This window comes from Schistocerca americana, chromosome 10 (genome assembly GCF_021461395.2).
Source record: "Schistocerca americana isolate TAMUIC-IGC-003095 chromosome 10, iqSchAmer2.1, whole genome shotgun sequence".
NCBI lineage: Eukaryota > Metazoa > Arthropoda > Insecta > Orthoptera > Acrididae > Schistocerca > Schistocerca americana.
Window position 1 is genome coordinate 154,766,784 of NC_060128.1, and position 27,332 is coordinate 154,794,115.

General features: G+C 40.3%; 1 protein-coding gene across 1 annotated transcript in view; it reads right to left on the bottom strand.

Annotated features, from left to right (window-relative positions):
• Positions 1-27,332, bottom strand: part of LOC124552321 (serine-aspartate repeat-containing protein I-like) — a 202,553-nt gene that overhangs the window by 15,562 nt on the left and 159,659 nt on the right. The window contains exon 7 of the mRNA XM_047126593.1: positions 14,318-14,531. Within this exon, the coding sequence (XP_046982549.1) occupies positions 14,318-14,531 (214 nt within the window). The remainder of the gene's footprint in view (positions 1-14,317; positions 14,532-27,332) is intronic.

Genomic DNA, 27,332 nt, shown 5'->3' on the forward strand with positions numbered 1-27,332 from the left:
ACCTGACTTACAATTATAAATAATACATCAAACGAAAGAGCAACTATAACAGTTTTCCTTAAAAGTGTTCAAAGTGAGCACCATCGTTACACTTCAAGTCGATAGGCGAGTTTTTCCAAAACCTTGATCATTATGTCTATAGTGATCATTGCAACAGTGCTGTTTCTGAAGTTGGATAGATCACCTGGTAACGGAGACAGATACGTATCATCCTTTATGAACCTCCGAAGGCAAAAATCGCATGCGGTCAGATCGTGTATGAACATGAAGATCATATAAAACTAGGTCTGTCATCCAGTTGTGGCCAATCCAGCAGTCAGGTACAAAGTCGTTTAACCAGTCGCAGGCTGAGTTATGCCAGTGAGAAGGCGCACCACTTCTCTGCTGAGAAATGCCAGTTACAGTTACTTCCCCGAAAAACTTGAGAGGAGTCTTGTTGTAACTGTACCATCTCGTGGGGATTTGCTTACTCCCAGACACACATTACGTGTGTTTACATTCACCACTGAAGATGACACGGTCCAGAAAATGTTCATCTCATGCAGCAAAATTTCGTTTGCGAAGTTGGCACATAAGCCCTAGTATGTAGACTTTAGAGCTTGTAACAACTGCAAACGACAAAGACGAACTGGTTTCTTGGGACTACAGTTGATAGATTCTCACTCATTCAAAATGTTTTTCATTCATTCTTGGTCGTACCAGACTCTTACCTTTGTGCTTGGATACACAAACAAATCTGTTTGAGCTGCTCTTCATTTGATGTGTTATTTATAATTATAAGTCGAATTTAATAAATTCTACCAAGCCTTAAAACCCGTATGTTCATTTTGAAGCACACTGTATTTTCACTCTGACAAACAAGTCACAATGGCCTCTTAAAATAATAATCAATATGTTTTAAGATACAGGCACTCTACTTGTTCTTTTTCCCCCAATGAACTGAACACTATAATTTTGTTTTCTTTCCCTTTTTCCAGAAATAGTTGTTCTTAATTAATTCTACTGCTTTTATGTATCTGGTGATATTCTCTATATGTTAGTACCATGTCAGCTATTTCTTCATTAGCAAAATTACTTTTAGGCCTAAAAACATTTTCAAAATTATATAAATTTGATTCTATAAATACTTGTTAGCAGCACAAATTAAATGACTTCAGTAGATCTCCAATTAACCTGATCAGTGTAGACTAAGCCTACTGTACTCCAGTCAGATGCATGACTCAACTGAGAATAAAAACATAAAAAAGCTAATCTCAAATATATTTTTACTCTGTAACTTCTTCCCTGAACTGTAAGATCATCACAGTGCTGAATTTGAATGCGCAAACCCACATTCACAAAAGCACTCTGCTCTTCCAAGAATATTACCTTATATTTGACCTAAATTTTGACGTGCTTAAAGATAATTATTTTATTTGTAATTGCAAGTCACTATAAATTTCAACATACCTGCTTCTCTGTATGAGAGATAACATTTATTAGAACACGCAGTGCCAATGTCCATGCAGTGTCTTTCATCAAAAGACAACATCATTCGTTTTCTCATCGCCTGCTATGATAGTGCTGGAGATAATCAGAGAAGTGCACCTTCAGAAACTCTGAGTTACCCACAGACTAACTGTATCCATTGAAAAGTTTTACTCCGGTCCAATCTTCCAATCTCTGTTTTCTCCAACCAGCTTTTCTTCTTTATTACTGGATTCAAGTGGAGCGGACGCATTAGTGAGGAAGTCGAACTCATTCACCGCTTAATCGGATCTGTTCCCTGGCCCTCCTCTACATCCACCAGGAATACCCTATTCCAGTTCTGTCAATGGCAACACTATCCATCACAAGGCAGTTCTTCATGTGGGTACAGTCACATTCCCTCCGTTGCCTTTCTCTGTTGTAGCCCTCGCACCTATTTTCCTTTCTTCTTGCAGTTTTCATAGTAAAAGAAAGCTGTGTGGGTGTCAAATGATTGAAAATTCGTAGATGAAAAACAGATATCCAGGACATGAAATGCTGTATAAGGGAATGACGACAAAGAAAATTTGTATGGACCGGGACTCAAACTCGGATTTTCCACTTTATCCAAGCAGTCACTTAACTGATTTAGCTATTCGTGTGCAGTACATGGCCAGGTCAAAACTTCAGTACACTGCAATTCCTGCATCACAACCTGTACTCAGTACAGACATTATTTAGTTCCCGTAGTACAGAGGAGGTGGGTATCAGCGCATAAATACGATACTGCAGTTGCCTGTGTTGTTAATAAGAATGATGAAATGTTTCTTTGGACTTGCACTCACGTCCGAAGGAACAGGCACTGCAGCAACTACAGCCATTATGAAATACATGAAATGTATTTGCAGTTGCAAATACAAACAACCATCAGCTGTATCAGAGAATGATGACAATGAAAATTTGTGCCTGACCGGGATTCGAAACCAGACTTCCCGAGTGGTTGCTATTCCCTGTACAGGAATTACATAATGTGTGCATAAGTACAGACTGTGACACAGGAATGATGACGTATGGAAGTTTGTGCCTGGCTATGTATCATGCATGGATAGCCAAAGTGGTTAAGGCGGCCACTGCATGTCCCACGGAACACTGCATTGTTTTTCTTAACAACACAGGCACTGCAATGTCATATTTATTTGCCGATACTGGGCGGTGACTTTCAAATAAAATGTCCTCCCCTGTACAAAAATCACACAATGTGTGTACGAGTATGGGGTGTGACGCAGGAACGAACGATGTATAGAAATTTGGGTCTGGTTGTGAGCCGTGCACTAATAGCAAAAGCAGTTAAGGCAACCACTCACATAAAGTGAGTAATCCACCTTTGATTCCTGATCCAGCACAAATTTTCATTGTTGTCATTCCCTTATACAGCTCATAGCTTTTCATATTTGCAACTACGAATAACTTTCCATATCATTCATAACGGCTGTAGTTGCCACAGTGCCTCTTCCTTCGATCATGCATGCATGTGAACACAAAGTAGCAGCTGCCAGGCCACATATGAAACACTGGAATTGTTGAAACAAATTTGTTTATAAAATCTTATCAGTAGACCTTTGCACTGCTTTTCTACATTATCAACATTTGTGTTGAAGCATTTATCATATGTTTTAAGATGCTTTATTTTTACTGCCATGACAGGTTCTGGGCCTTACTGCTCATCTCCAGATGGCCAAACTGATGCTTTATTATCAAGAATGTTAGCAGCACGTGTATTCCTGTCATGCATAGGAATATTTACATAGTTGACCTACTTCATTTTAAGTGTGGATGATTTATATAATGCAGTAAAATGTATTAATGTGCATAGAAGTGATAACATATAACAAGAATGAGAATGTGCACTTAACATTTGTTCTGGTAAAGGTGTTTTGTCTCATATTTGGTTCTTATGCATACACCGAAGCAAAGGTAAATGCACACAACTCATTCAGTTTATATGTTCTCAAGTGAATCCACAATAGCAATTTGTCTGCAAATATGACAAGCCATCCACACGGCATACAAAATGGCATTAATTGTTTAAATATCCTTAGAAAGTACAGGAGCAGATGACAAGCTCTGACAATCCTAAAACAAGGGCATTGTCAGGAGTGCCCCAGGGAAGTGTAAGAGGGAGTGTTGTTATTCTCTACATACATAAATGATCTGGCAGACTGGGTAAGCAGCCCTCTGCAACTGTTTGCCGATGATGCTGTGGTATGTGGGAAGGTGTTGTTCAGTGACTGTAGGAGGATACAAGATGACTTAGGCAACATTTATAGCTGCTGTGATGAATGGCAGGTACTCCTAAATGTAGAAAAATTTAAGTTCATGCGGTTGAGTAGGAAAAACAATCCCATAATGTTCAAGTACAGCATTGATACAATCACATTAGTTAAATATCTAGGCATAATGTTGCAAAGTAATATGAAATTGAATGAGTTTGTAAGGGCTGTAGTAGGAAAGGTGACTGGTCAACTTTAATTTACTGGGAGAATTTTAGGAAAGTGTGGTTCATCTGTAAAGGAGACCAAGGAGGATATTAGTGCAACCCTTGTTGACTGCTGTTTGAGCGTCTGGGATCTGCACCAGGTTGGATTAAAAGAAGATATTGAGTAAATTCAGAGGGAGGTCCTAGATTTGTTTTTAACAGGTTCAAGTAACACGTACATATTACGGGGATGCTCCAGGAACACAAACGGGAATCCGTGGAGGGAAGATGATGTTCTTTTAGGGGAACTCTGTCGAGTAAATTTAGAGAACCGGAATTTGAAGTTGACTGCCAAATGATTCTCGTGCCTCCAGAATACGGAAATATTCTACAGCCACAAATGTAAATTTAGCATGAGAACCTTGAAGATAAGATTAGAGAGATTAGGGCTCATATGGAAGCATATAGACAGTTATTTTTTCCTCGCTCCATATGCGAGTGGAACAGAAGAGGAAATGTCTAGTAGTGGTAAAGGGTACCCTCCGCCACCCACCACACAGTGGCTTGCGGAGTGTGCATGCAGGTGCCTGAAGATGGGCATAATGGTCCAGAACATGTAGTGCATTAAAATAAAACTTCTTAAAAGTATTTGTGGGTGGTTGCATTCTTCTAACCATCCTTAATTGAATAAGTCATGGAGGTCAACAAGATCCAGTAGGGTTAAAATGACATTCATCACAATGCTTAAGAAGTTGATAAATCCCATCTCCATAAAATTCAGACACAAGCCTATGACAGCATCCAGTAATTCTTTGTAGGAGCCTAAACAGTGGAAGTTGGGACACTTTTTTGTGCCCATGTTGCAACAGAAATCACCTGGAGCTGAGACTGTACTCGAGGGTGGACACACACACACACACACACACACACACACACACACACACACAAGTAGTAAAGACAATGCTTCATTTGTTTTGAATGGCTTTCCTCATTTTTCTTAATGAAACACAATGGCTCTAGAACTGTTTGTCCTTCACACAGCATAAAACCAAACAAGATCCCTTTATCACACACACACACACACACACACACACACACACACACACAAAAAAAAGTAGCCATAACATTTCGGGTTTACAGAGTTTGGTATGTCTTCATTGGTTTGTTTGGTAAAGGCAGTACAACCCCACAACACTGACTGTCATTTTGTCTTCACATTATCATGGGGAATCCTTATCTGTTTGGCAGGTCTTCTCTGTAATGAAAGGTAAAGATCAAACAAGCAGTCATCTGTTGAGTTCTGTGGTTCTCTGAAAAGAGTTTTGCAATCCGACAGACAGAGGACACATGGTGTTCTAACTGCTTGGTCACAATCTCATGCAAAAAAATGCTGATGAATATGTGAAAAGTTGTCTGGCAGTTGAAATATTGTGAAATATTTTGTCAGTTTTTTTAATCAGTTCATTGCTGACTGCGCAGTGGCATTAAAATCATATTACAGAACAGATTTCACATTTGGCAGGACTTTCAATTCAGCACTTGTTTTGAACATCTACTGTACAGAAATGTGAAGCAACATGGCTTTCTCACTATCACAGATTTGAGCAGAGGTGGGCAAACGTTGCACGCGGCTGATGAGCACACAGCACTGCACATGTGCTGCTCACGTGCAATCGTCGACCGGGGCAGTGGCGGACAGCCGGCAAGTTGGGGTAGTGTAGTACCAGGCTAAGCTGCGGGGGTTCATGCGAAGCGACCACTACGTAGTGAATTTTGTATTTCAAGAACCGGAAAATGCAGAGTGAATCAAGGAAACGGAGAAGTGGAGATTTGCTATCTTTTAAAAAGGAATGGGAGAATCATTTTTTCTTTGTGTAAAAATGTGAAATTTCAAAATGTTTAATATGTGGCAACATCCTCACTGGTAAGTGGAAGTTTAGTATTGAACGCCATTATAATAAATTTCACAAGGACGAGTACAATTTATTGTCAGATCTGCGACTTCCTTTCGTCATGTCTCTCGTTTAACTGATTAAAAATTTTATCGAGAGCTGTTTTTAATTCTTCAGGACGACACCAATGATAGCCCAGCGGTACGTGCAAGTTATAAGATTGCGCTTAATATAGCGAGAACTGGAAAACCATTTGCTGGAGGTGAGCTTATAAAGGAGTGCATCAATGACACTGCTGATTTACTTTGCCCACTGAATGCAAACCAATTTCGAGCTATCACTCTTTCTGTAAGTCGTCGTGTAAGTGCCATGGCACGTGACGTTTACTGTCAATTAAGGAGTGCAGTGCAGGAGTTTATTGCATTTTCCATTGCACTTGACAAGTCCACAGATATTTCAGACACCGCGCAATTAGTGATTATGTCCGCGGCGTGGACACTGCTCTGCACATAACAGAGGATTTCTTGGATATGATATCTTTAAAAAGCACGACCACCGGCGCAGACATCCTAAAAGTCGTTAAAGAAGCTGTTGATTCAGCTGGCTTAAACTGGGAATGTTTGGTGTCTGTGACAACAGACCGAGCCCCTGCAATGAAAGGGGAACAAATGGGATTTGTCGGATTACTGAGAAAAAAGCTACGGCGTACAGAAGAATCATTGTACAGCATCCATTACATTTTGCACCAAGAAGTATTTTGTGCAAAAGCAGCAAAACCGGGGGACATCATGCAAGTGGTTATTCGGGCAGTTAATTATTTGAGGTCCCACTGGCTTACACATAGACAGTTTCACACATATTTGGCTGGAATTGAGGAAAAGTACGGTGACATACCATACCACAGTGAAGTCCGCTGGCTTAGCCGCGGTAATGTACTCAAAAGATTTTTTGAGCTAAGAATACCAATAAATCAGTGTTTAGAGGACAAAGGAAGGTACGACCCCAAGTTAGAAGATCCAGAGTGGGTTGCCGACCGTACATTTTTAGTGGGCATTACTGGACGCATGAATGCGCATTGAACACAAGTTTAAAAGGAGAAAACCATCTAATTTGTGAAATGGCTGAAAAGGTGCAAGCTTTCTGTAGCAAGCTTGAGCTGTGGGAACGACAGCTCTCGTCAGGGAATGCAGTGCACTTCCCTACTCTGTCTACTGTGCGAGAACAGAATTCCAAAGAATATGTTTCCGTACTTAGTGCAATAAAAGAGGAATTTATCAAGCGATTTGGGGATATATCATATTTATCCCAAGCTTTTAAATGGTCCTCGAGACCATTTGCTGTTTCTTTAGATGATATTCATCCCAATTTGCTAATGGAATTAATAGATCTACAGTGTAATTCTCGCCTGAGAGACAAGTTCCTTTTGGCAACACGTGTAATAGACTTTTATCACGACTTTCCACAGCAAGTTTTTCCTCGTCTCCATCGTGAAGCCGCGAAGATAATGTCAGTGCTTGGTTCGACATACGTTTGTGAGAGATTTTTTTTCTGTTATGAAAATTAATAAGTCTCCATTAGGAGCAAACATCAGTGATGAAACTTTACGTAACTGTTTGCATTTGTCTTTATGTAGAAATTTTGTTCCAGACATTAAACGTATTGTAAACTCCACCTGTGATAATTAAATAAAACGTATCTTAGGTAATAGGTACTCTTTCAAACCATGATTTCTTTCAAGCACTCCTAACAACCTTATTCCTTCATTCAATAAAGGAAGCTAGCAAACAAATCGCATTACAGAGGAAGGGGCGGAGAGACGGTATGGTGAGGAGGGGAGAGAAGTGGGTGGCCAGCTTGCCCCTGTGTGCACGGTGAACACCTGTCAACTGCACACGTGCAAGTGCACCGCACACATGCAGGATTCCTGCCCGTCCCTGGATTTGACAATACTGACCTACAGCTTGAGTCAGTATAGCAGCTGTTCTGTCCATTTACTGTTTCCCATGGCACATGAAAATGGAGTTACTTTGTGGATAGCCCTACTTCAGATGTATATTGATTCTGATATCTTCTATGGTGAATTTGATGGAAACATATGGCACTGAAATTGATAGCATGTAAATTTCACATAAATAAATACACATTTTTTAAGGTGGTGGTGATATGTAGCTTTTAAATATTTCTGAAAATACAAGGTCTGTCCAAAAAAACTCCAGAACTTTGTCTACAAAATTTTTCTATGCTTACCTTTAACTTGTTGTGCATGGTCTCCTTCGATATACTCTCCTCCACATTTGACACACCACTCCCAAGCCCATTTCCACTTCCGGAAGCAATCTCGGTACACCTCCTGCTGGATCGTGTAAAGTGTCATCTGCAAATTTTCTTTTATATTGTCTACCATTGTAAATCTTCATCCCTTCAATTGGGTTTTCAACTTTGGAAATAAAAAAACGTCGTCCACAGGGACAAGTCTGGAGAGTACGGAGGGTGAGTCAGCACAGTGATTACATTTTTTGTGTAATAGTCACACACCAACAGGGACGAATGTGCGGGTGCATTGTTGGGTCTTGCCCTCTTGTTTCTTTATAGGGTGCCTGTAGGATACTGCTTTCTCGGATGACTATACAACAATTCAAGTAAATCACAGTAATAGTTTTTATTACAATAAAGAAGACTGACAATACTTAACTTCGAATATACAACGAGTTGTCACAAGCAATGGGTGACATGCAAACAGTCAGTGTTCTTTGCTGTATACAATGTCCATGTAAGCAATGGATATGCTCTCTTCTAAAGTGTGGTTTCTACTAGTGTTCGTCTTCTACTGTCCTGGTCTAAAACTGTGCTGGTCTGCTACTCCCTGGGTCTAGTACTGTGCTAATACTGTGCGTCCGAGGCTGGCAGGAGCAGCACTTATATTCTTTTCTCGCAGAAGCCGCTCCTGTCATGGTGTGGTCCTAGTCAAATGGCTGACCTCGTCTCCCAGACTCCTCTGCTCTTGTGTTCATCGTCGTGCCGGCACTTTTCAATATGTTGTGTAATGTAATCGACCATTGGAGAAAAGGTTTATCTGAAGCAAAAAGTATGACCAATTCCATGGCCTCCATGCTCTCCTGACCTCAACCCTCTTGACTTTCTTTTATGGGGGCATTTGAAAGCTCTTGTCTACGCAACCCCAGTACCAAATGTAGATACTGTTCGTGCTCGTATTGTGGACGGCTGTGATACAATACGCCATTCTCCAGGGCTGCATCAGCGCATCAGGGATTCCATGCGACGGAGGGTGGAATGCACGTATCCTCGCTAACGGAGGACATTTTGAACATTTCCTGTAACAAAGTGTTTGAAGTCACGCTGGTACCTTCTGTTGCTGTGTGTTTCCATTCCATGATTAATGTGATTTGAAGAGAAGTAATAAAATGAGCTCTAACATGGGAAGTAAGCGTTTCCGGACACATGTCCACATAACGTATTTTATTTCTTTGTGTGTGAGGAATGTTTCCTGAAAGTTTGGCCTTACCTTTTTGTAACACCCTGTATATAGGAAGTGGGGATATTTGCAGCTTCTGGACACATGATGGCTTGCCCGCCACTTTTTTTTTTTTTTTCAGTCTTGTAGGAAAACAGACTTGCTTTTCTGACAAGTGAAGTATAATGGATTTAGATTATCAATGTTGATAATGAAAATGGTGTAGTTCCTAGCAAAAAGTACAAATAAATATAATTTTTAGCTGAAAGTATTTCCAATCCAGTGGAGTTTATTTAAACAGAAGAAAACCCAGGCCACGCTTGATGTTGGTATGATTATTTTGCAGACAAAGAAAACTGTGAAACCCCCTAGACAAATGAGATCTGCAGTGTGTAATCTTTAAGCAACTACTAAAAAAATAATTCGTGCTGAAATTGTGCTGGGACTGGTCATATTATTCCCATTCAAAAACAGGTGGTGAAAGTGTTGTCCTATCACACTATACCACGTAAGATTCTACAAACAATTTTTCAGTTACCTAAGAAATGAATAAGATAACAACCAGTACAGTTGGAACATGCATTATCGTGATGCGAGAGCCATGAATTGTCTCACCACATTTCAGGCCGTTTCCTTCTCAAATTTTCTTGGAGGCATCGCAACATGTCCCAATAGTACCACTGATTAACAGTTTGTCCGTTTGGCACAAATTCATGATGAACTAATCCTTCAAAATCAAAGAAACTATTAGCATGGCTTTGACATTTGACCTGACCTGACCTGACCTGACCCGACAAGCTTTTTTGGGTCTTGGAGAACTTTTCCCAACTTTGGTCTCAACATCATAACTATACACCCACATCTCATCAATTATCATTCTCATTAGGAACACCTCATTCTCATTTGTATGATCCAAAAACTCTTCACAAATTGCGCGGTGAAGGTCTTTCTGCTCTTGACTCATGAGCCATGGGACAAATTTTTCAGAAACACAATGCATTCCAAGACACTGTCAGGATTTCATGACATGATCCAACTGAAATATTAGATCCTTCTGCAATCTCTTAGACAGGCAGTCTTCGATTGGAATGCACAATTTAATTGAAGTTTAAAGAGTGCCCTGGACAAGAGTCATCTTTAAATTACATCCTGCCATATTTAAACTCTGTGAACCGTCCGTAAAACCGAGTACAGCTTAGGTACTCACACCGTAGGCTTCCTGCATCATTTGGTGTGTGTCTGTGAAAGTTTTCATGAGTTGCATGCAAAATTTAGTGCAGATGCATTGTTTCTCTGGCTCTGTCATCTCAAAATTTGCAACCTGTATGACACAACATTCTACCAATGTAGCACTGAATGATAACTAACAGACATACAACAATGAAACTTCCGGCAGTTACACATTAAACACAGGTGTGTGCAGGGATGCTCCCATGCAACGTTGGCACGAAATTATAAATGTTCCAGAATTTTTTGAACAGACCTCATACATGGGTTGTCCCAATAAGCATATCACTTCGTTAAAACTATCAGTTTCAGTCAAACAGCAAACTACCATTAGGTACCTATGTGCAATATAAACAACTATAATTAGGCACAATGACCACAAATCAAAAACTATCTTTACACAAGATGACCCAGAACTCCACTTACAAACTTTCAGAGATGGGAGTATGGACCAAAACAATAAAAAAATCTGGTAAACATAGGCTCAAAAACACATACCTTAAGAGCTGTGAGAACTTGTTCATCTTCCATACTGTTGAACACATCTCTTCTACTGACAGCTCTGTTTTCCGTGTTTTTGGAGGAGGCAGTATGGTCCAAAACAAGAAAAAAATGTCCAGTAAGCATCAAAGGAGGACTCTAAAATGCATACCTTAAGGGATAAGAAAACCTGTTTGGTAGAAGAGAATTTTTCGTGGTGCTCACTGCTCTTAAGGTATGCACTTTGGAGACCATGTTTACTGGATATGTTTTTCTTGTTTTTGTCCATACTATCATCTCTGAAAGATACTTGGTAGATTTCTAGTTCACTCTGTGTATCCGAAAACATTTGTCATACAACCCATATTTACAATTACATAATATTAATTATAGGATATGCTCACATCATGATCATTTGTATTTAAGTCAATGTAATATATTAACTGCATCAAAATTACTGAATCTAGGAAAGTTCCTGATTTGTACGGGCTGCAAATGTTGGGAAATATGCCAAAAGCGGGTGAGAAATCTTGAGCATATCACATCAGCACATGACTTACATCATTGCATGTGCAGCAGTTGGGTTGGCCACGAAGGGGTGATTCGATGACGCAATACTTGCATTTGGACAAACGGTGGAAATTTTGAACATCTTTTGTTTATGTGATCTGCTGTGAACATAGAAGTTACAGAAGTATTGTTCTCAGTGCAAACAAGGCAAAACTGTTCTTTTTTGTGTTTCTTTCCTTTTGTCCATTCTTTTTTTGTTTACAGACATTATTTACTAAAGAAAGCAAGGTCATTTACTGCTAACAATGCAGTTCAGAAGCTTATACTCATTTACTTGTGACACAATATGGTAGGTTTTTGTTGTATTGTACTTTGGAATAAACCAGAGGTTGCAGTGAGACTGGTAAATAAAATAACAAATCTTACTGTAGACAGATAACTGTTTAACTTAGTGAAAAAAAAATACTACCTTGCAGACAAAAGACTTGAACCATGAGCTTCACACACTAAAGTTGGGCAAGCAGTCCTGGAGCCACACCGATGTGAATACTTGACTAGTGTTGGGATGATCAGGTGTGACAGACCGACAGGCTCAACTGCTGCACATGTGGTGAGATATATCACCTGCTGATGTCACACATTCAATATTTCTCATTTGCTTTAGGGGTATTTCCTGATGTCTGCTGCCCCATGTTTCTTATATTAAATTACTTGCCTCAGTGTCATCTACATCACTTCAGAGGTTTTTAAATGTTAATAAGAATTACACTATGAATTATGTCAAGCTGTTCCAGTCCACCTTCATAGCTGAGTGGTCAGCCTAAATGGCTGCCATGCAGAAGATCTGGGTTTGATTTCTGGTACCGACAAGCAATCTTACTCAGAGGGAGCACTGGTACGGGCTGCGCTCACTCTTTTGATGCCTTCTGAGGATCTATCTGACCAAGTAGTAATGGCTCCACAGTTTGAAAAATCTGGAAAACGGCCAGGAGAACGTTGTACTGACCACAACAAGCTCCCCACACTGCAAGCCTAGGGTAGAGACCGTGAACGTTACACATTCCTTCGGCCTTCGAGGACTCGCGAGGAGCTCATAGTTTGCTTGGGCTGTTTCAGCTCGAGTGCCAATCAGGGAACAGCCAGGTGCCCGTGGACAGCAGAGGGCTGGAGTAGGCAAACAGCTAACATACAGGCAGCCCAGGTGTAGTGTACATACCAGCAGGACGGGGTGGCCGCACGGTTCGCACATTCACAGAATGTGTGCAACATGGCTATTGGGCCCACAGCACAGGGTTGGGACTGTAATTGTAACATGTCGGGTGGCTCCAGATTGCTGTTACACTGTCTTTCAAAGACAGAGGCAAAATGTAGAAGTCATTCCAAAGAACAGTAAATCTAAGTGTATCTCTTGTATCAGCAAGTAGTTCAAAGCATAGAATAAGAAAACTAGGTACAGGGGATGGACAAAAATTTGGAAACATCACGAGCATGACACACTACCATGCCTAATAAGGTGCAGGGAAATCATTGGCATTCAAAACAGCTTCCAGTCATCTCGAAATTGTTAAATACAAGTCCTGTATGGTTTTCAAGGGACTCTTACATCATCCCTCCTGCAAAATAGTGACAAGTTCAGGAAACAATGATGAGAGATGGATAGCGATTGAACACGCTGCTCTCCAAAATAGACCACAAAGGCTCAGTAATATGAAGGTGTGGTGATTGGCTGGCAGGGGAGGTGTAACAATTCATCCTCGTGCTCATAAAACCAGTCCTAGATGACACCACCTGTATGAACAGGGGATCTGCCATCCTGGAACACAGCATGATCATTGAGGAACGAACACTGCACCATGGGATGGATGTAATCATCCAAACCAGCCCATAATTATTGAAGGTAACGTGATCTTGCAGAGTTGCTGTGGGACTCATGGAATACGATGGTACGGCTGCCCAAATCGTCGCTGAACTCCTGCCGTGTTTCATTCTCGGGATGTAAACTCGACCAGAAGTTGGGAATAGTGTGAAATGAGGCTCATCTGACCAAATGGCAGTCTTCCATTGCTCCATTATCCCAAGTTTTATGGCTCCAACACTAGGTTTTCCTCTTGTAGGCACTTACATCATCAATGAGTGCTTTTGGAATTTTTTGATGCTGCAGGGTTCTCGAATGTGATATTGCAACTTTTACAACTATCATCCTCTTACTTTTGTCACAATCCTCTTCAGTGACTATCCATCACGATCACTCAACACACGACTTTCATCAGCGTTGTGACCCAGTGGATGATGTTTTCAGCTTTCCCTGTATGTAGGATAAATCTTCAATATGGTGCGTCTTGAAAAACCAAACACTTTGGCTACCACGGTTATGGAAGCACTCAATCATGCAAGCACCAACAATTTACCCTCATTCAAATTAACTAAGCTCTGAAATAACGCACTCACAACTACACAGAACACTATTCTGACCACAGCTGACACTTACAACATAGTGAGGACATTGCAGAGGTGCTGTTTGTGATCAAATACAATTATTAATTACTGGGTTAGCCTTTTCATAATATACCTGTTTTGGTTTCAGTAGGTGCTTCCCTACATGTGCCATCTGTACCCTTCCCCCCCAGACACTAGCTTTTCTGAACTACAAAGGTTCTAGTTATTCTCGCAATACGTGCTTCCCTACCACAATCTGCATCAATCTCCACTAACCCCTTGCCCCATACCCACTGCAAAGTATGTATGGAAGGAGCCTAGTAGTCAGGGGCAGTGTCCAGCCATTAATGCCAAGATAACACGTCTGACAGTACTTACAGCAAGCCACGTCGGCACAGTCGTAGTCCTCGAAGCTGACTACGTACGTGGAAGACCCGCTCTCTACTCCAGTAAGCATCACTCGTTCTATGTGATATACATGGCCGTAGGTTGCAAAATACTGCTGTATGTCATCTGTAGTTAACTTCCCATTATCTTTTTGTACTTTCACTATGATCCTGTCCTTCAGTCTTGTGTTTAACGAAGTGTCAACCTGAAACAAAATAGGAAATATGTTACACAGAACTCTGTCTACCTTTGTTCCACCTGTATTTCACATGATGTTGAACTTACTGTACATTCAGAATACGATGACAGTTATTTCATAATAGCAACAAAATACTACTGCAACTATACATATCAGTACCTTTACAAAACACAGTTTGTCAAGCCTGTAAAGTCTTTACTTGTGATTCAGTTATGTATGTCGTTGTTGTTGTTGTTGTTGTTGTTGTTGTGGTCTTCAGTCCAGAGACGGGTTTGATGCAGCTCTTCATGCTACTTATGCAAGCTTCTTCATCTCCAAGTAACTACTGCACCCTACATCCTTCTGAATCTGCTTAGTGTATTCATCTCTTGGTCACCCTCTACAATTTTTACCCTCCACGCTGCTCTCCAGTACGAAATTGGTGATCTCTTGATGCTTCAGAACATGTCCTACCAACCGATCCCTTCTTCTAGTCAAGTTGTGCCACAAATTTCTCTTCTCTCCAATTCTATTCAAAACCTCCTCATCATTAGTTATGTGATCTACCCATCTAATCCTCAGTTTTTTTCTGTAGCACCACATTTCAAAAGCTTCTATTCTCTTCTTGTCTAAACTATTTATCATCCATGTTTCACTTCCATACATGGTTAAACTCCATACAAATCCTTTCAGAAAAGACTTACTGACACTTAAATCTATATTCAATGTTAAGAAATTTCCCTTTTTCAAAAACACTTTCCTTGCCATTGCCAGTCTACATTTTATATCCTCTCTACTTCGACCATCATCAGTTATTTTGCTCCCCAAATAGCAAAACTCCTTTACTACTTTAAGTGTCTCATTTCCTAATCTAATTCCCTCAGCATCACCTGATTTAATTCGCCTACATTCCATTATGCCCGTTTTGCTTTTGTTGGTGTTCATCTTATATTCTCCTTTCAAGACACTTTCCATTACATTCAACTGCTCTTCAAGGTCCTTTGCTGTCGCTCCACAGTTTTCTTTAGTTTCCTTTACTGCTTGCTCACTATACAGATTGAATAACAACGGGGATAGGTTACTACCCTGTCTCACTTCCTTCCCAACCACTGCTTCCCTTTCATGCCCCTCGACTCTTACAACTGCCATCTGGTTTCTACAAAAATTGTAAATGGTCTTTCACTCCCTGTATTTGACCCCTGATACCTTAAGAGTTTGAAAGAGAGTATTCCAGTCAGCACTGTCTAAAGCTTTCTCTAAGTCTAGAAATGCTATAAACATAGGTTTGTCTTTCCTTAACCTATCTTCTAAGGTAAGTCGTAGGGTCAGTATGGCCACGCATGTTCCAACATTTCTACAGAATACAAACTGGTCTTCCTTGAGGTCGGCTTCTATCAGTTTTTCATTCGTCTGTAAAGAATTTGTGTTAGTATTTTGCAGTCATGACTTACTAAACTGATAGTTCGGTAATTTTCACACCTGTCAGCACTTGATTTCTGTAGGATTGGAATTATTATATTCTTCTTGAAGTCTGAGGGTCTTTTGCCTGTCTCATACATCTTCCTCGCTAGATGGTAGAGTTCTGTCAGGGCTGGCTCTCCCAAGCCTATAACTAATTCTAATGGAATGTTGTCAACTCCCGGGGCCTTGTTTCGACTTAGGTCTTTTGGTGCTCTGTCAAACTCTTCATGCAATATCATATCTCCCATTTCATCTTCATCTACATCCTCTTCCATTTCCGTAATATTGCAGTCAAGTATGTCGCCCTTGTAGAGATTCTCTTCCACCTTTCTGCTTTCTCTTCTTTGCTTCGACCTGGTTTTCCATCCAAGCTCTTGATATTCATGCAAGTGGTTCTCTTTTCTCCAAAGGTCTCTTTTTATTTTCTTGTAGGCAGTTATGTATACAGTAGAGAAATAAGCAAAAGGTAGTTTCACCTGGGAGAAACATTACCTAGTGTTTCCTGAATTGCGAAAAGAGAATCTTCTTGGTGATTATATTGCAAAGGGTTAAAAAATATGATGAAAACTAATAAATTTTTGTGATCAACAGAAAAATCTATTATCAGGAGCAAGTGCCCCTCCACAAAGTGGTTTTCACAATGTAAACAGAGAGTGACTTGCAGCAAAAATTTTCTACTCCTTGGAAAACTTTGTATAAAATGCATGATCACTAAGTCAAAAAATTAGAGCTTTTTTTATCCTGAAGTCTTAAGTCTTTCACAGCCAGATCAACAAATTTTCCACTTACCCTCAGCTGTCTGATAGATATTATATACCTGGCATGGATCTTTCCAAACAGTTTTTCCTTAGAACGGTCCTGCCCCTTTTCATTTTCCATTTCTGGCACGCTTCAGGACTGTTCTTTAATACACTTCATAATTCCTAATTCTGCCTTACCAGTTAATTCTCTTCATTTCTAAACAATGTCAGAGCTTTCCAAATATTGCTCCTCTTTCTTCTCTGTCATAGTTTCTGAACCATAATAAATAAGCTCCAAATATCGCATTTTAAAAATCTCTTGTGTTCTTTTGGTACCCAGTTCTTGTATTTTTCAAATGCTTCCTTTCCATAAGCTGTCCCTTTCATTGTTTTCTGTTGTAGCTTCTACAAGCATAAAGTACGATTCCTAAGAAAGTGAAGACATTCACTTGTTCCACAGTTTTTTTTCTATAGTGTTATTTTATTTGAATTATGCACTCAAATTTTTTCCATTTTTTATTATTGCCTGTTATTTTTATTTCCTGAGGACCTACTCCAGTTTCTGCTAAGACTATCTGCATATTTAGTAACTTTCATTCTCCCTTCACCTACTTTTGTTCTGCCTATATCAATCAAGATTTTGTTCAGAGGTCTGTGGCCAAAGATATAAAAGAGGGTTGGAGGAATGCAGCAGCATTGTCTCACACCCCTCAGCATTGTCTCACACCCCTCTTCATATTTATTTGACTTTTGTGCACTCTAACTGTCACTTTGTTTTAAGTATGACATTCTTATAAATGCATAGGCTTCTGCGACCAGAGTCAGTTGACCCTGAAGATGATCACTGTAGCTGTGTTGGTTTCCCCAGTATAGTTTCTTACATTGTGACATAGTACGGTACTCAGAAAACTTTCATGTCATATCACACTCTTACTAGTCACCTGCTCTCCCTATCTTTTCCTATTTCTGTATCTGTTTCCCATATCTTAGTCAACAGCTTCCATTTAGTCAATTAAAGGTATTTTCCTCCAGCCTATAAAGGATACGTATGGCTCTCTGTCAACATTATTTTTATCAACATGCTCGTACATCCAACGGTATACAAAGTCTCAGACTCCAAATTGAACCAAAGACAAGTTTTTCTCTACCTCGTTATTCATTCTTCTCAGTATTATACAGGCACTGGCTTCAGCAGTATCAGTCCTGCAGTCATTGCACTTAACTTCTTTCATCAGGGGATTGCAGCTGCATTACAAAAACTTGTGGATATACAAGGAGTGTGAGAAAAGCTGAGAGATGGACAACATTGTGAGTGATGTGCAATTGCTGTGTTGTTCTGCCTGTGTAGACCGGTGCTCAGTCCAAGTCTCCATAAGGACAATCCAAGAAATGTGCTCATTGATCTTCTCGAGAGGATTGCCAGTGACCAAAAATGGTTCAGTCGTGTGATCAGAGGTAATAAATTTTGGATTTTTGAGTCCAATCCTGAGACAAAGTGGCAAAGTAAGATGTCTTCAACCAAAAAAAATTTGAATGGGCAAATCAAAGATCGAAACAACGCTGATTTGCTTTCTTGACAATAAAGTATCGTGCATAAAGAATTTGTTCCTACAGGACATAGTGTCAACCAAGTGTTTTACAAAAATGTCCTGGAAAGGTTCACAAAAAGGGTGAGTAGAGTGAGACCAGACACTGCAACCAAGTGGATGCTGCATCATGACAACACCCCATGCCACACAGCAACTTCCAATATGGAATTTTTGACCTAAAAAGGCACCCTTATTCGCCTGATCTGTGTCCTTGTGGCTTTTTGTTTTTCTTGAAATTGAAGAATGTATTAAAATGACATCATTTTGGGACAATGGAGAACATTCAAAAGAATGTGACCGACATGTTAAAGGCCCCAGGAGTTGATGCCTTCCATTGCTGCTAATAAGGCTAGGAACAACAACTCTGCCGGTGTATAGTTGCCGAAAGGAGCTACTTTGATAAGGACAATAATGATGATTGGAAAAAAAACTTTGGTAGTTTAAAGAATCATCAGTCTCATTACTTTTCTCAGACACACCGTATTCATGCACCATCTTCTAAAATGTTGTGTATTGTCACCATTCTGTATTAGCACTGTGTTAGGATTATTATACAGCACGAGGCAAAGGGCAAATTAGACTTTTGTTTCAATGTGGTGTAATACAGCCCCTTCCACAGTTTCCATCACACTATCTGACCTTCAGCTTCTCTATAAGGATCTGATGGTCCTGCAAAATTGCAAGACAGTTATTCTAGACCATTTTGTGCTTGCATTAGCTTTGCTTCGCCTGTTACCCAATAATTCATATTTTGAATTTATATCTGTAGACCACAAATTACACTCATGATTTCTTACATTATTTATTTATTTATGTAATCTGATCAGATTACGGCCTTTAGGCACTGACTCACATCCGAGCATGGTTTTAAACATACAGTACTTTCACATAACAGTTACTTAACATTTTTTTTTTAAATATGATGAATAGTAATAAAATTACACTAACAGAATAAAAATTGGCTTGCAACAAGATTTGGATGTACACTATGTGTTCAAAAGTATCCGGACACCATCAAAAACATACGTTTTTTCATATTAGTTGCTTTGTGCTGCCACCTACTGCCAGATGTTCCATATCAGCAACCTCAGTAGTCATTAGACATCGTGAGAGAGCAGAATGGGGCGCTCCGCAGAACTCACGGATTTCGAACGTGGTCAGGTGATTGGGTGTCACTTGTGTCATACGTCTGTATGTGAGATTTCCACAGTCCTAAACATCCCTAGGTCCACAGTTTCTGATGTGATAGGAAGTGTGAAGGGACACATACAGCATAAAAGCGTACAGGCCGACGCCGTCTGTTGAGTGACAGAGACCACCGACAGTTGAAGAGGGTCCTAATATGTAATATGCAGAAATCTATCCAGACCATCACACAGGAATTCCAAACTGCATCAGGATCCACTGCAAGTACTGTAACAGTTGGCGGGAGGTGAGAAAACTTGGATTTCATGATCAAGCGGCTGCTCATAAGCCACACATTATGCTGGTAAATGCCAAACAACACCTCGCTTGGTGTAAGGGGCATAAACATTGGATGATTTAACGATGGAAGAAAGTTGTGTGCATTGATGAACCATGGTACACAATGTGGCGATCCGATGGCAGGGTGTGGGTATGGCAAATGCCCGGTGAACGTCATCTGCCAGCGTGTGTAGTGCCAACAGTAAAATTCGGAGGCAGTGGTGTTACGGTGTGGTTGTGTTTTTCGTGGAGTGGGCTTGCACCCTTTGTTGTTTTGCATGGCACTATCACAGCTTAGGCCTGCATTGATGTTTTAAGCACCTTCTCGCTTCCCTTTGTTGAAGAGCATTTCGGGGATGGCAATTGCACTCTTTCAACATGATTAAGCATCTATTCATAATGCACAGCCTATGTTGGAGTGATTACATGAAAATAACATCCCTGTAATGGACTGGCCTGCACAGCGTCCTGACCTGAATGCTATAGAACACCTTTGGGATGTTTTGGAATGTCGTCTTCGTGTTAGGCCTCACTGACAGACATCGATACCTCTCCTGAGTGTAGCACTCCATGAAGAATGGGCTGCCATTCCCCCAGGAAACCTTCCAGCACCTGATTGAACATATGCCTGCAAGAGTGGAAGCTGTCATGAAGGCTAAGGTTGGGCCAACACCATATTGAATTACCGGTGGAGAGCACCACGAACTTGTAAGTCATTTTCAGCCAGTTGTATGGATACTTTTGATCACATAGTGTATGTAATGACAATGTGAATAAAGGTACCGACTAAGAGTGAATACTACTACTACTACCACCACCACTAGAAATAGTAATGCTGTTGTTAATAATAATAATAATAATAATAATAATAGTGAATGTAGAGACACGAAATGTATTTGTGGAAGTACAAGTGATATTTTCTGACACTGAGTTCTGAAAGAGGGAAATTTAGATAGACTGTGGAGCAGATATAATGTTCTTATGAAGCTCACAGCTCTTCTGATGTGTGCTGCTGTTGGCAATTTGTTATTGTTAGTCATAACCAATAGGCTGAGAGTATACAATAGCCAATTACACTCACTCATTCTAATCATGGCTTTTTTTTTTTTTTTTTCGTTCAGAGTATGTCACAATATCCAAGGTTTCGGTTAGGTTGGGATCTAATAGCACAGTTTAAACTGCTGTGAAAGAAATGAGCAGCAATGAAATTTAAAATCTTAGTTGTCAGAAGTATTTGCCTTTTTTCTAAATATGTCACCATTTCTAAAGGCATGGGTAGGCCAGATCCTAATAGCAGCTTTTTTATGACATATTGAGATTTCTGAGGTGCTAGTTATGGTGGTATCTAATAGATCAGCTTAAATTGCTGTGAGTGAAACAAAATATCAGCAAACTTCATTTACAAAACATAGCAAATTATAAACTAGCAATATGATTGGCTACCTACATCAGACTCATTATTCATTGTGCTTACTTTTCACCAGGGAAACCATTATCAGCAGCAGCATTCAATGGAAAACTGCAGACACCGTAAGTTCAATTTTACTGTACCAGCTAAGGACTTCATGAAATAAGGAAGGTCTTGGTGGGAAAGAAACGTACTTAATTATAATGGTTAAAGTGTGACCAGAACAAAGTTAGACATTACTGTTATTTTACTAGATACATCATTAACTGTCTTTTGACACTGGATATGTTGCCCAGTTCTCTGGGGGATCAGTCTACTGTTAGGTACCTTTACTAAAAATGACTCAGAGAAGGTGTCTGGGTAACGAAGTGGGGCAGAAAGGATTTTGCTCTGATGGGATGAGTGTTTCTTGTGTGGTATTCAGATAAGAGTGTTAAGATCAAGGGAAAAGACTCTATTCATCAAAAGTATCCGTATACCTATTAGTGGACTTTAATATGGGTTGTACTCACCATTCACCTATATGACCACTTTAATTCTACTTTGGACATTTTCAATGATGTGTCTGTGTGTCTGCAGAGGAGTGGCAGGCCATTCTTCCCCAAAAGCCAGAACAAGAGAAGGTAATGATGTTTGAGTTGGGGTCTGGAGCGATGTCAACATTCTAACTCATCCCAAAGCTGCTACCAGGTGTAGAAGTATGAAACCAGAATTTCCTTATAGATGGTGCTAGCCGGCAGTGTAGAGCCCATGAGACTATCTGCAGCACCATCTGCTTCCTGTACTGGCTGACGATGAATGTCAACACACAGTAACCCAAGTTCCATACATCAGTATCTGTTCAAACCCATAAACATGTCGAGTTTTGTGCTTATGAACTACGATCTGAGGACGGTATTGGTTTTCTGTTATCATTTGAAGAAAACTACTGCAGAATGAAAACACAGTGTTTCGAGTGGTTCAAAAAATTCGAATTGCAGGCCTTATTGGATGAAGGTGATACTCAAACTCAACAGGTACTCGTGGGACATTTCAATGTGATGCAGAAAGCCATTTCTCTTTAGGTGAAAGCTATGGGAAAGGTGCTGAAAGGGAAAATGGGTTCCACATGAACTGAGTGAAAGACAGCAAGCAAATTGAAAGACCACTTGTGAAATACTGCTCGCCAGATACAAAAGAAAGACGTTTCTCCATCGAATAGTGACAGGTGATGAAAAATGGATATATTTTGAAAATCCTAAGCATCATAAATTGTGAGTGAATCCAGGCAAACCATCAACATCTACTACAAGTTCGAATCACTTTGGAAAGAAGGCAATGCTCTGCGTTTGGTGGGATCAGATGGGTGTCATCTATTATGAGCTGCTAAAGCCTGATGAAACTGTTAACACTGATCGTAACTGGCAGCAAATGATCGATTTAAATCAAGCATTACATGAAAAATGACGAAAATATGGAAAAAGGCAACACAGAGTCATATTGTTCCATGATAATGCCCCATCACACACAGCAAAATGAGTCGGGGAAACGAGCGAGGCATTCAGTTGGGAAATACTAGGGCATGCGGTTATTCTCCAGACTTGGCTCCATCTGATTGACATCTGTTTGCATCACTGAGACACGTGCTTGCTGACCAACACTTCAGTTCATATGAAAATGTACAAAAATGACCCACTGGCTGGTTCACTTCAAAAGAAGAACTGCTTTTCTGGTGTGGCATTCAAAGCCTGCCAGAGGAGTGGGAGATATAAATAGTAATGGTGATTATTTTGAATAAAATACTGTTTATCAGTTTCAAAATACAGCTGTATAATTGTTGCAAACAAATTTCGGTTTCATATTTCTACACCTGATACACTGGTTTCAGGCCAGTACTCTGCGCAGTCCAATCCATTTCAGAAATGTTATTGTTCACAAACCATTGCCTCACAGATACTGCTTTATGACAGGGTCCCTTATCATGCTGATACACTCGTTGTCTCCGAAATGTTCCTCTACTATACACAATACACAAAGCTGTAAAATGTGTCCTTATAGTTCCGCATTAGATGTTTTCTCAAGTGCCATAAGGGGACCACATCATAACCACAAGACACCTATATACCATAACACCACACCCTCCATACTTTACTGTTGGTTCCATACATGATGGCAGGTAATATTCTCTAAGTACGCAAACTATTCCAACAGAGTGCCACAGGACACAGCATGATTCATCACTCCAAATCACTTGCTTCCAGTCATCCACTGTCCAGTGGCGTCACCACTGGCAATGTTACATTTTGTTATTGCAGTTAAAATAAAGTACCTTTTGCTTCCTATCTCCCAAGAAACTTTACTAAAATGCACAATGATCATACAACACATTGATCTTGCCAAAAGCTGAGAAGTGATTCTTTATGGTGTGGTGTTGTGGCTCTCAGGGGTATCCTGGGATGCTCTCTGTGTGAGGTGCCTCTGGGCATCTCTGTGGTCTGCAGAGCATGATCTGCGCATGCGCTGACATCACTTTGGGTGTGGCGCTCATGTGACTCTCTAGTTTCACTTATAGTCGCACATAATTTTATTTGTGGCCAGAAGTTGATAAGGCCGGCGCGAGGCTATGTGATTAATTTACCTGGAAAGATGGCATCAGTCATTGTGCCGCTGTGTGTGCGACAGCACTGGATGGTGAATGGAGATGCCACGCCGTAGGAGAAGAATTAGTCATTCTCAGCTGATGGTGTATGAAGCCATTGATGATTACTACGAGTAGTGCAGTCGGAGCACAAGTGATGCAGCTAATCGTGGTAATGGTTGGATCACTGCTGCAATTGTGTGGTATCCTGGTGATGCAGTGATATCTATTGCAGGTCTGGAGAGTTTTAATAGTAGAGATATGATTGTTTATCGCACATTTCAGCTGAACGATGTGTACAACTGGGACATGGGTCAGTCGTATTTTATGTCTATGATACCATTTGTTGTTAGTATCAGGAATCATAGAAAAATAAATCAGTTGGAGTCCATTGGTGTATGGTTTAAAGGTGATGGTGTTTGTAAAAATACTGAGGTTTACGGTGATGTTACATTTCATTATCACAATTACAATAAAGTACCTTTCCTTTACTTATTTCCCGTGAAATTACTGAAAAAAAAAAAAAAAAAAAAAAAAAAAAAAAAAAAAAAAAAAAAAAAAAATGATCAGGCTACACAATGAGCTTGTCAAAAGCCAAGAAACAATTCTCGGTATTGTAGCTGTCAGGTGTACTCTGGGATGCTCTCTGTGTAAGAATCATCGTTGTAGCTGACTGCTAGCAGCGCTTTGGAACTCACAACTCGTAAGTGATTCCTTTAGTCAATTGCAGACTTCAAGTACTGACTGACACAGACGATTGAACACTGTGGAGGGTGGTTGCAGAGACCTGCTGATCGTACATCACATAGTTAAGGAGAAATGATGTCATAAACATGAAAAACCAGCTTCTGCTTAAAATCGAGTACTACCAGCTGGACTGCTGGAAGAACTTCTGAACTGCTGATTTCACAAAATTTTTAACAAACACCATCCACCGGTCCCTGTTGGTCATCTGCCCAGTCTCGTTTTAGCTGCAGTTGTTGCTTCACATTTACACTTTACAGTCGCATCACCGACAGTTAACTTTGCAAGCTGAACAAGGGTTGCAATTTCCCTGATGGATTTGTTACTCAGGCTATGTCCAATGACAAATCTATGTTCGAAGTCACTCTCCTGGATGACCCATTCTGCTGTCACTGCATGTCTGCTGACAATGCAATACTCTCTGCCTCCTTTCATATTGGCTGGAGCAACTCCTGTGATATCCAATCATCAGTTGCACATTACATAGGGGTGCCCAGATACTTTTCATTAGGTGTTGTATGAGGGATTGTATGTGTTGATAAGATGGTAAAGGAGACATCTCTGTTGACTTTTGTGCAGCCAGGAGAGCTGTGCACAAGATGGTAAAATATGATCAAGAAGTTGAACATTACAGACGTATCGTACACAGACATTGAACACAGCTCCGAGCACTGTTAGCTTTCCTGGGAAAGACCCTTCAGTATAACACAGCTATAATCATCAATTGGAAGTATAAGCATTTGTATAAGTTTCCCTTTAAGTCCAAAATGGAAGATGTTGTCACATTTTCATATGGAAGGGAGAGATGTTGATGCTGTCTTGCACATTGCAATTATGTGTTCAGCCCAGTTTAGGTTTTCATCATCAGGGTGGCGCACGAAATGTGTTACCAATTGTTTCTTTCACAATTTATGACGCACATTAGACATCCCGCTAGGATCTCTACAGCAGTACCAGCAGAGCTTGGAAAAACAAATGAGTTACGAAATGACGTGTAATTCATGATACTGCCTAGGAGACTAGTAAGCGGCAATGGCTGACAATGGAAGACTGATGACACAGCAACAATCGGCAATTGTGTTACTTTTTCATGGAACGAAAAGCCTTGTTGTGACTCAGAGGCGTTTTCGACAATAGTTTAACACACGATGGATACCTTACAAGAAGACCATCCACAGGTTGTACGATAAATTTGTACAGGAAGGAACAGTATTGGAAACGAAGCGACCTTAGCCTAAGCCCGTTTGTTCACCAGAGAATATTGAAGCGGTACGAGTTGCTGTACAGAGAAATCTCGGGCAATCATGTAGAAAGACAGCAGTGCAACTGGGAATATCCAGACACTCCGTTCAACACATTCTTAAAAGTGACCTCCATATGTACCCATACAAGATGACCTGTGCACAGAAGCTCGCTGAAGAACACAAGCAGCAGAGACTACTGTTTGCTCAGTGGGCGGAAGATTGGGAAGAAACTCTCAACAACGTTCAGTTTTCAGATGAGGCGCATTTTCATTTAGACGGGGTGGTTAACAAACAAAATGTACGCTTTTGGGCCACTGAAAACCCACAAGTGCTTGATGAACGACAACATTATGCTCCAAGGATTACAGCGTGGGCAGCAATTTCTAGTCACGGACTTATTGGACCCTTTCTCTTTGAAGAAACTGTGAACAGCGAGCGTTATTTGAGCATGCTTCGCAATAGCTTCATTCCACAGCTTCTTGCTGCTGCCTTGCCCTTCAACACGCAGTGGTTCATGCAAGATGGAGCAAGGCCACATACTGCAAACACTATGTTGGAGTTTTTACATGAGCATTTTGACATGCCGATCATTTCACTCAAGTTTCCAGGTCGCTTCAATGACGGACAAAATTGGCCCCCCAATACTCCAGACCTCAATCCATGTGATTTTTTTCTTTGGGGGCACCTAAAAGAAAAAATTTTCCCGGAACGTTTACGTGATTTAATGGAGCTCAGAAGACTTATTCTTAAAGCTTGCAGTGAAATTACGGAAGACATGTGCCGTAAGGTAATCACTAACTTCAGTGTTCGTTTGAAGGAAGTTAGGAAACGAAATGGTGGACATATTGAGCATGTGCTGAGTTAGAACAAATCTCCATGGACGGCTCTTCATTGTAGTATATGTTCCTTTCAGAGTGTATTGACAATAAAGTTTATATTGAAAAACAAAATGGTAACACATTTCGGGTGCCACCCTGTATATCTAGACTCTTTGATGAGGAAGAGACATTTAAATTTCTCATTCAGGACTAAGAGCGGTAGTATCTCCCAATATTTCAGGTTAATTAACCTCAAATGACCATTAGAGTTCTGGACAGATTACACAATATTCCTATATTTCCTGCCCATTTTGATAATGCACTCCAGTCAACTTTGATAGTTGCAATAGCTGTCTTCAGACTGATTGGTTTTTCACTTAGGTATAACTGGAGGTGATGTGGTATTCACAGTAGGACAAGACTGATGAACCATCATTGATGTACAATGAGAAGAGTGTCAGACCAAGTACTGAACCCTGATGGGCATCTGATACTACCAGTCTCCATTGTGACTTTGTGCGTATTTTCAAGCATTTGGAGACAAATTTGGGATTCCAAGTTTGGCAAGTAAAATATAGAAGCTGACATTATCAAAGATTTTGTGCCAGATTTTTAAAAATGTAATACCTGTAAGGCAACAGAACAGCAGCCAGAAAGAATAAGTTTTGTAGGAAGTATTTACAGTACCAAGGAGACACCACAGGAAGGGCTTCGGTTTGGCTGTGGGCCAGAAATGTTGCAAA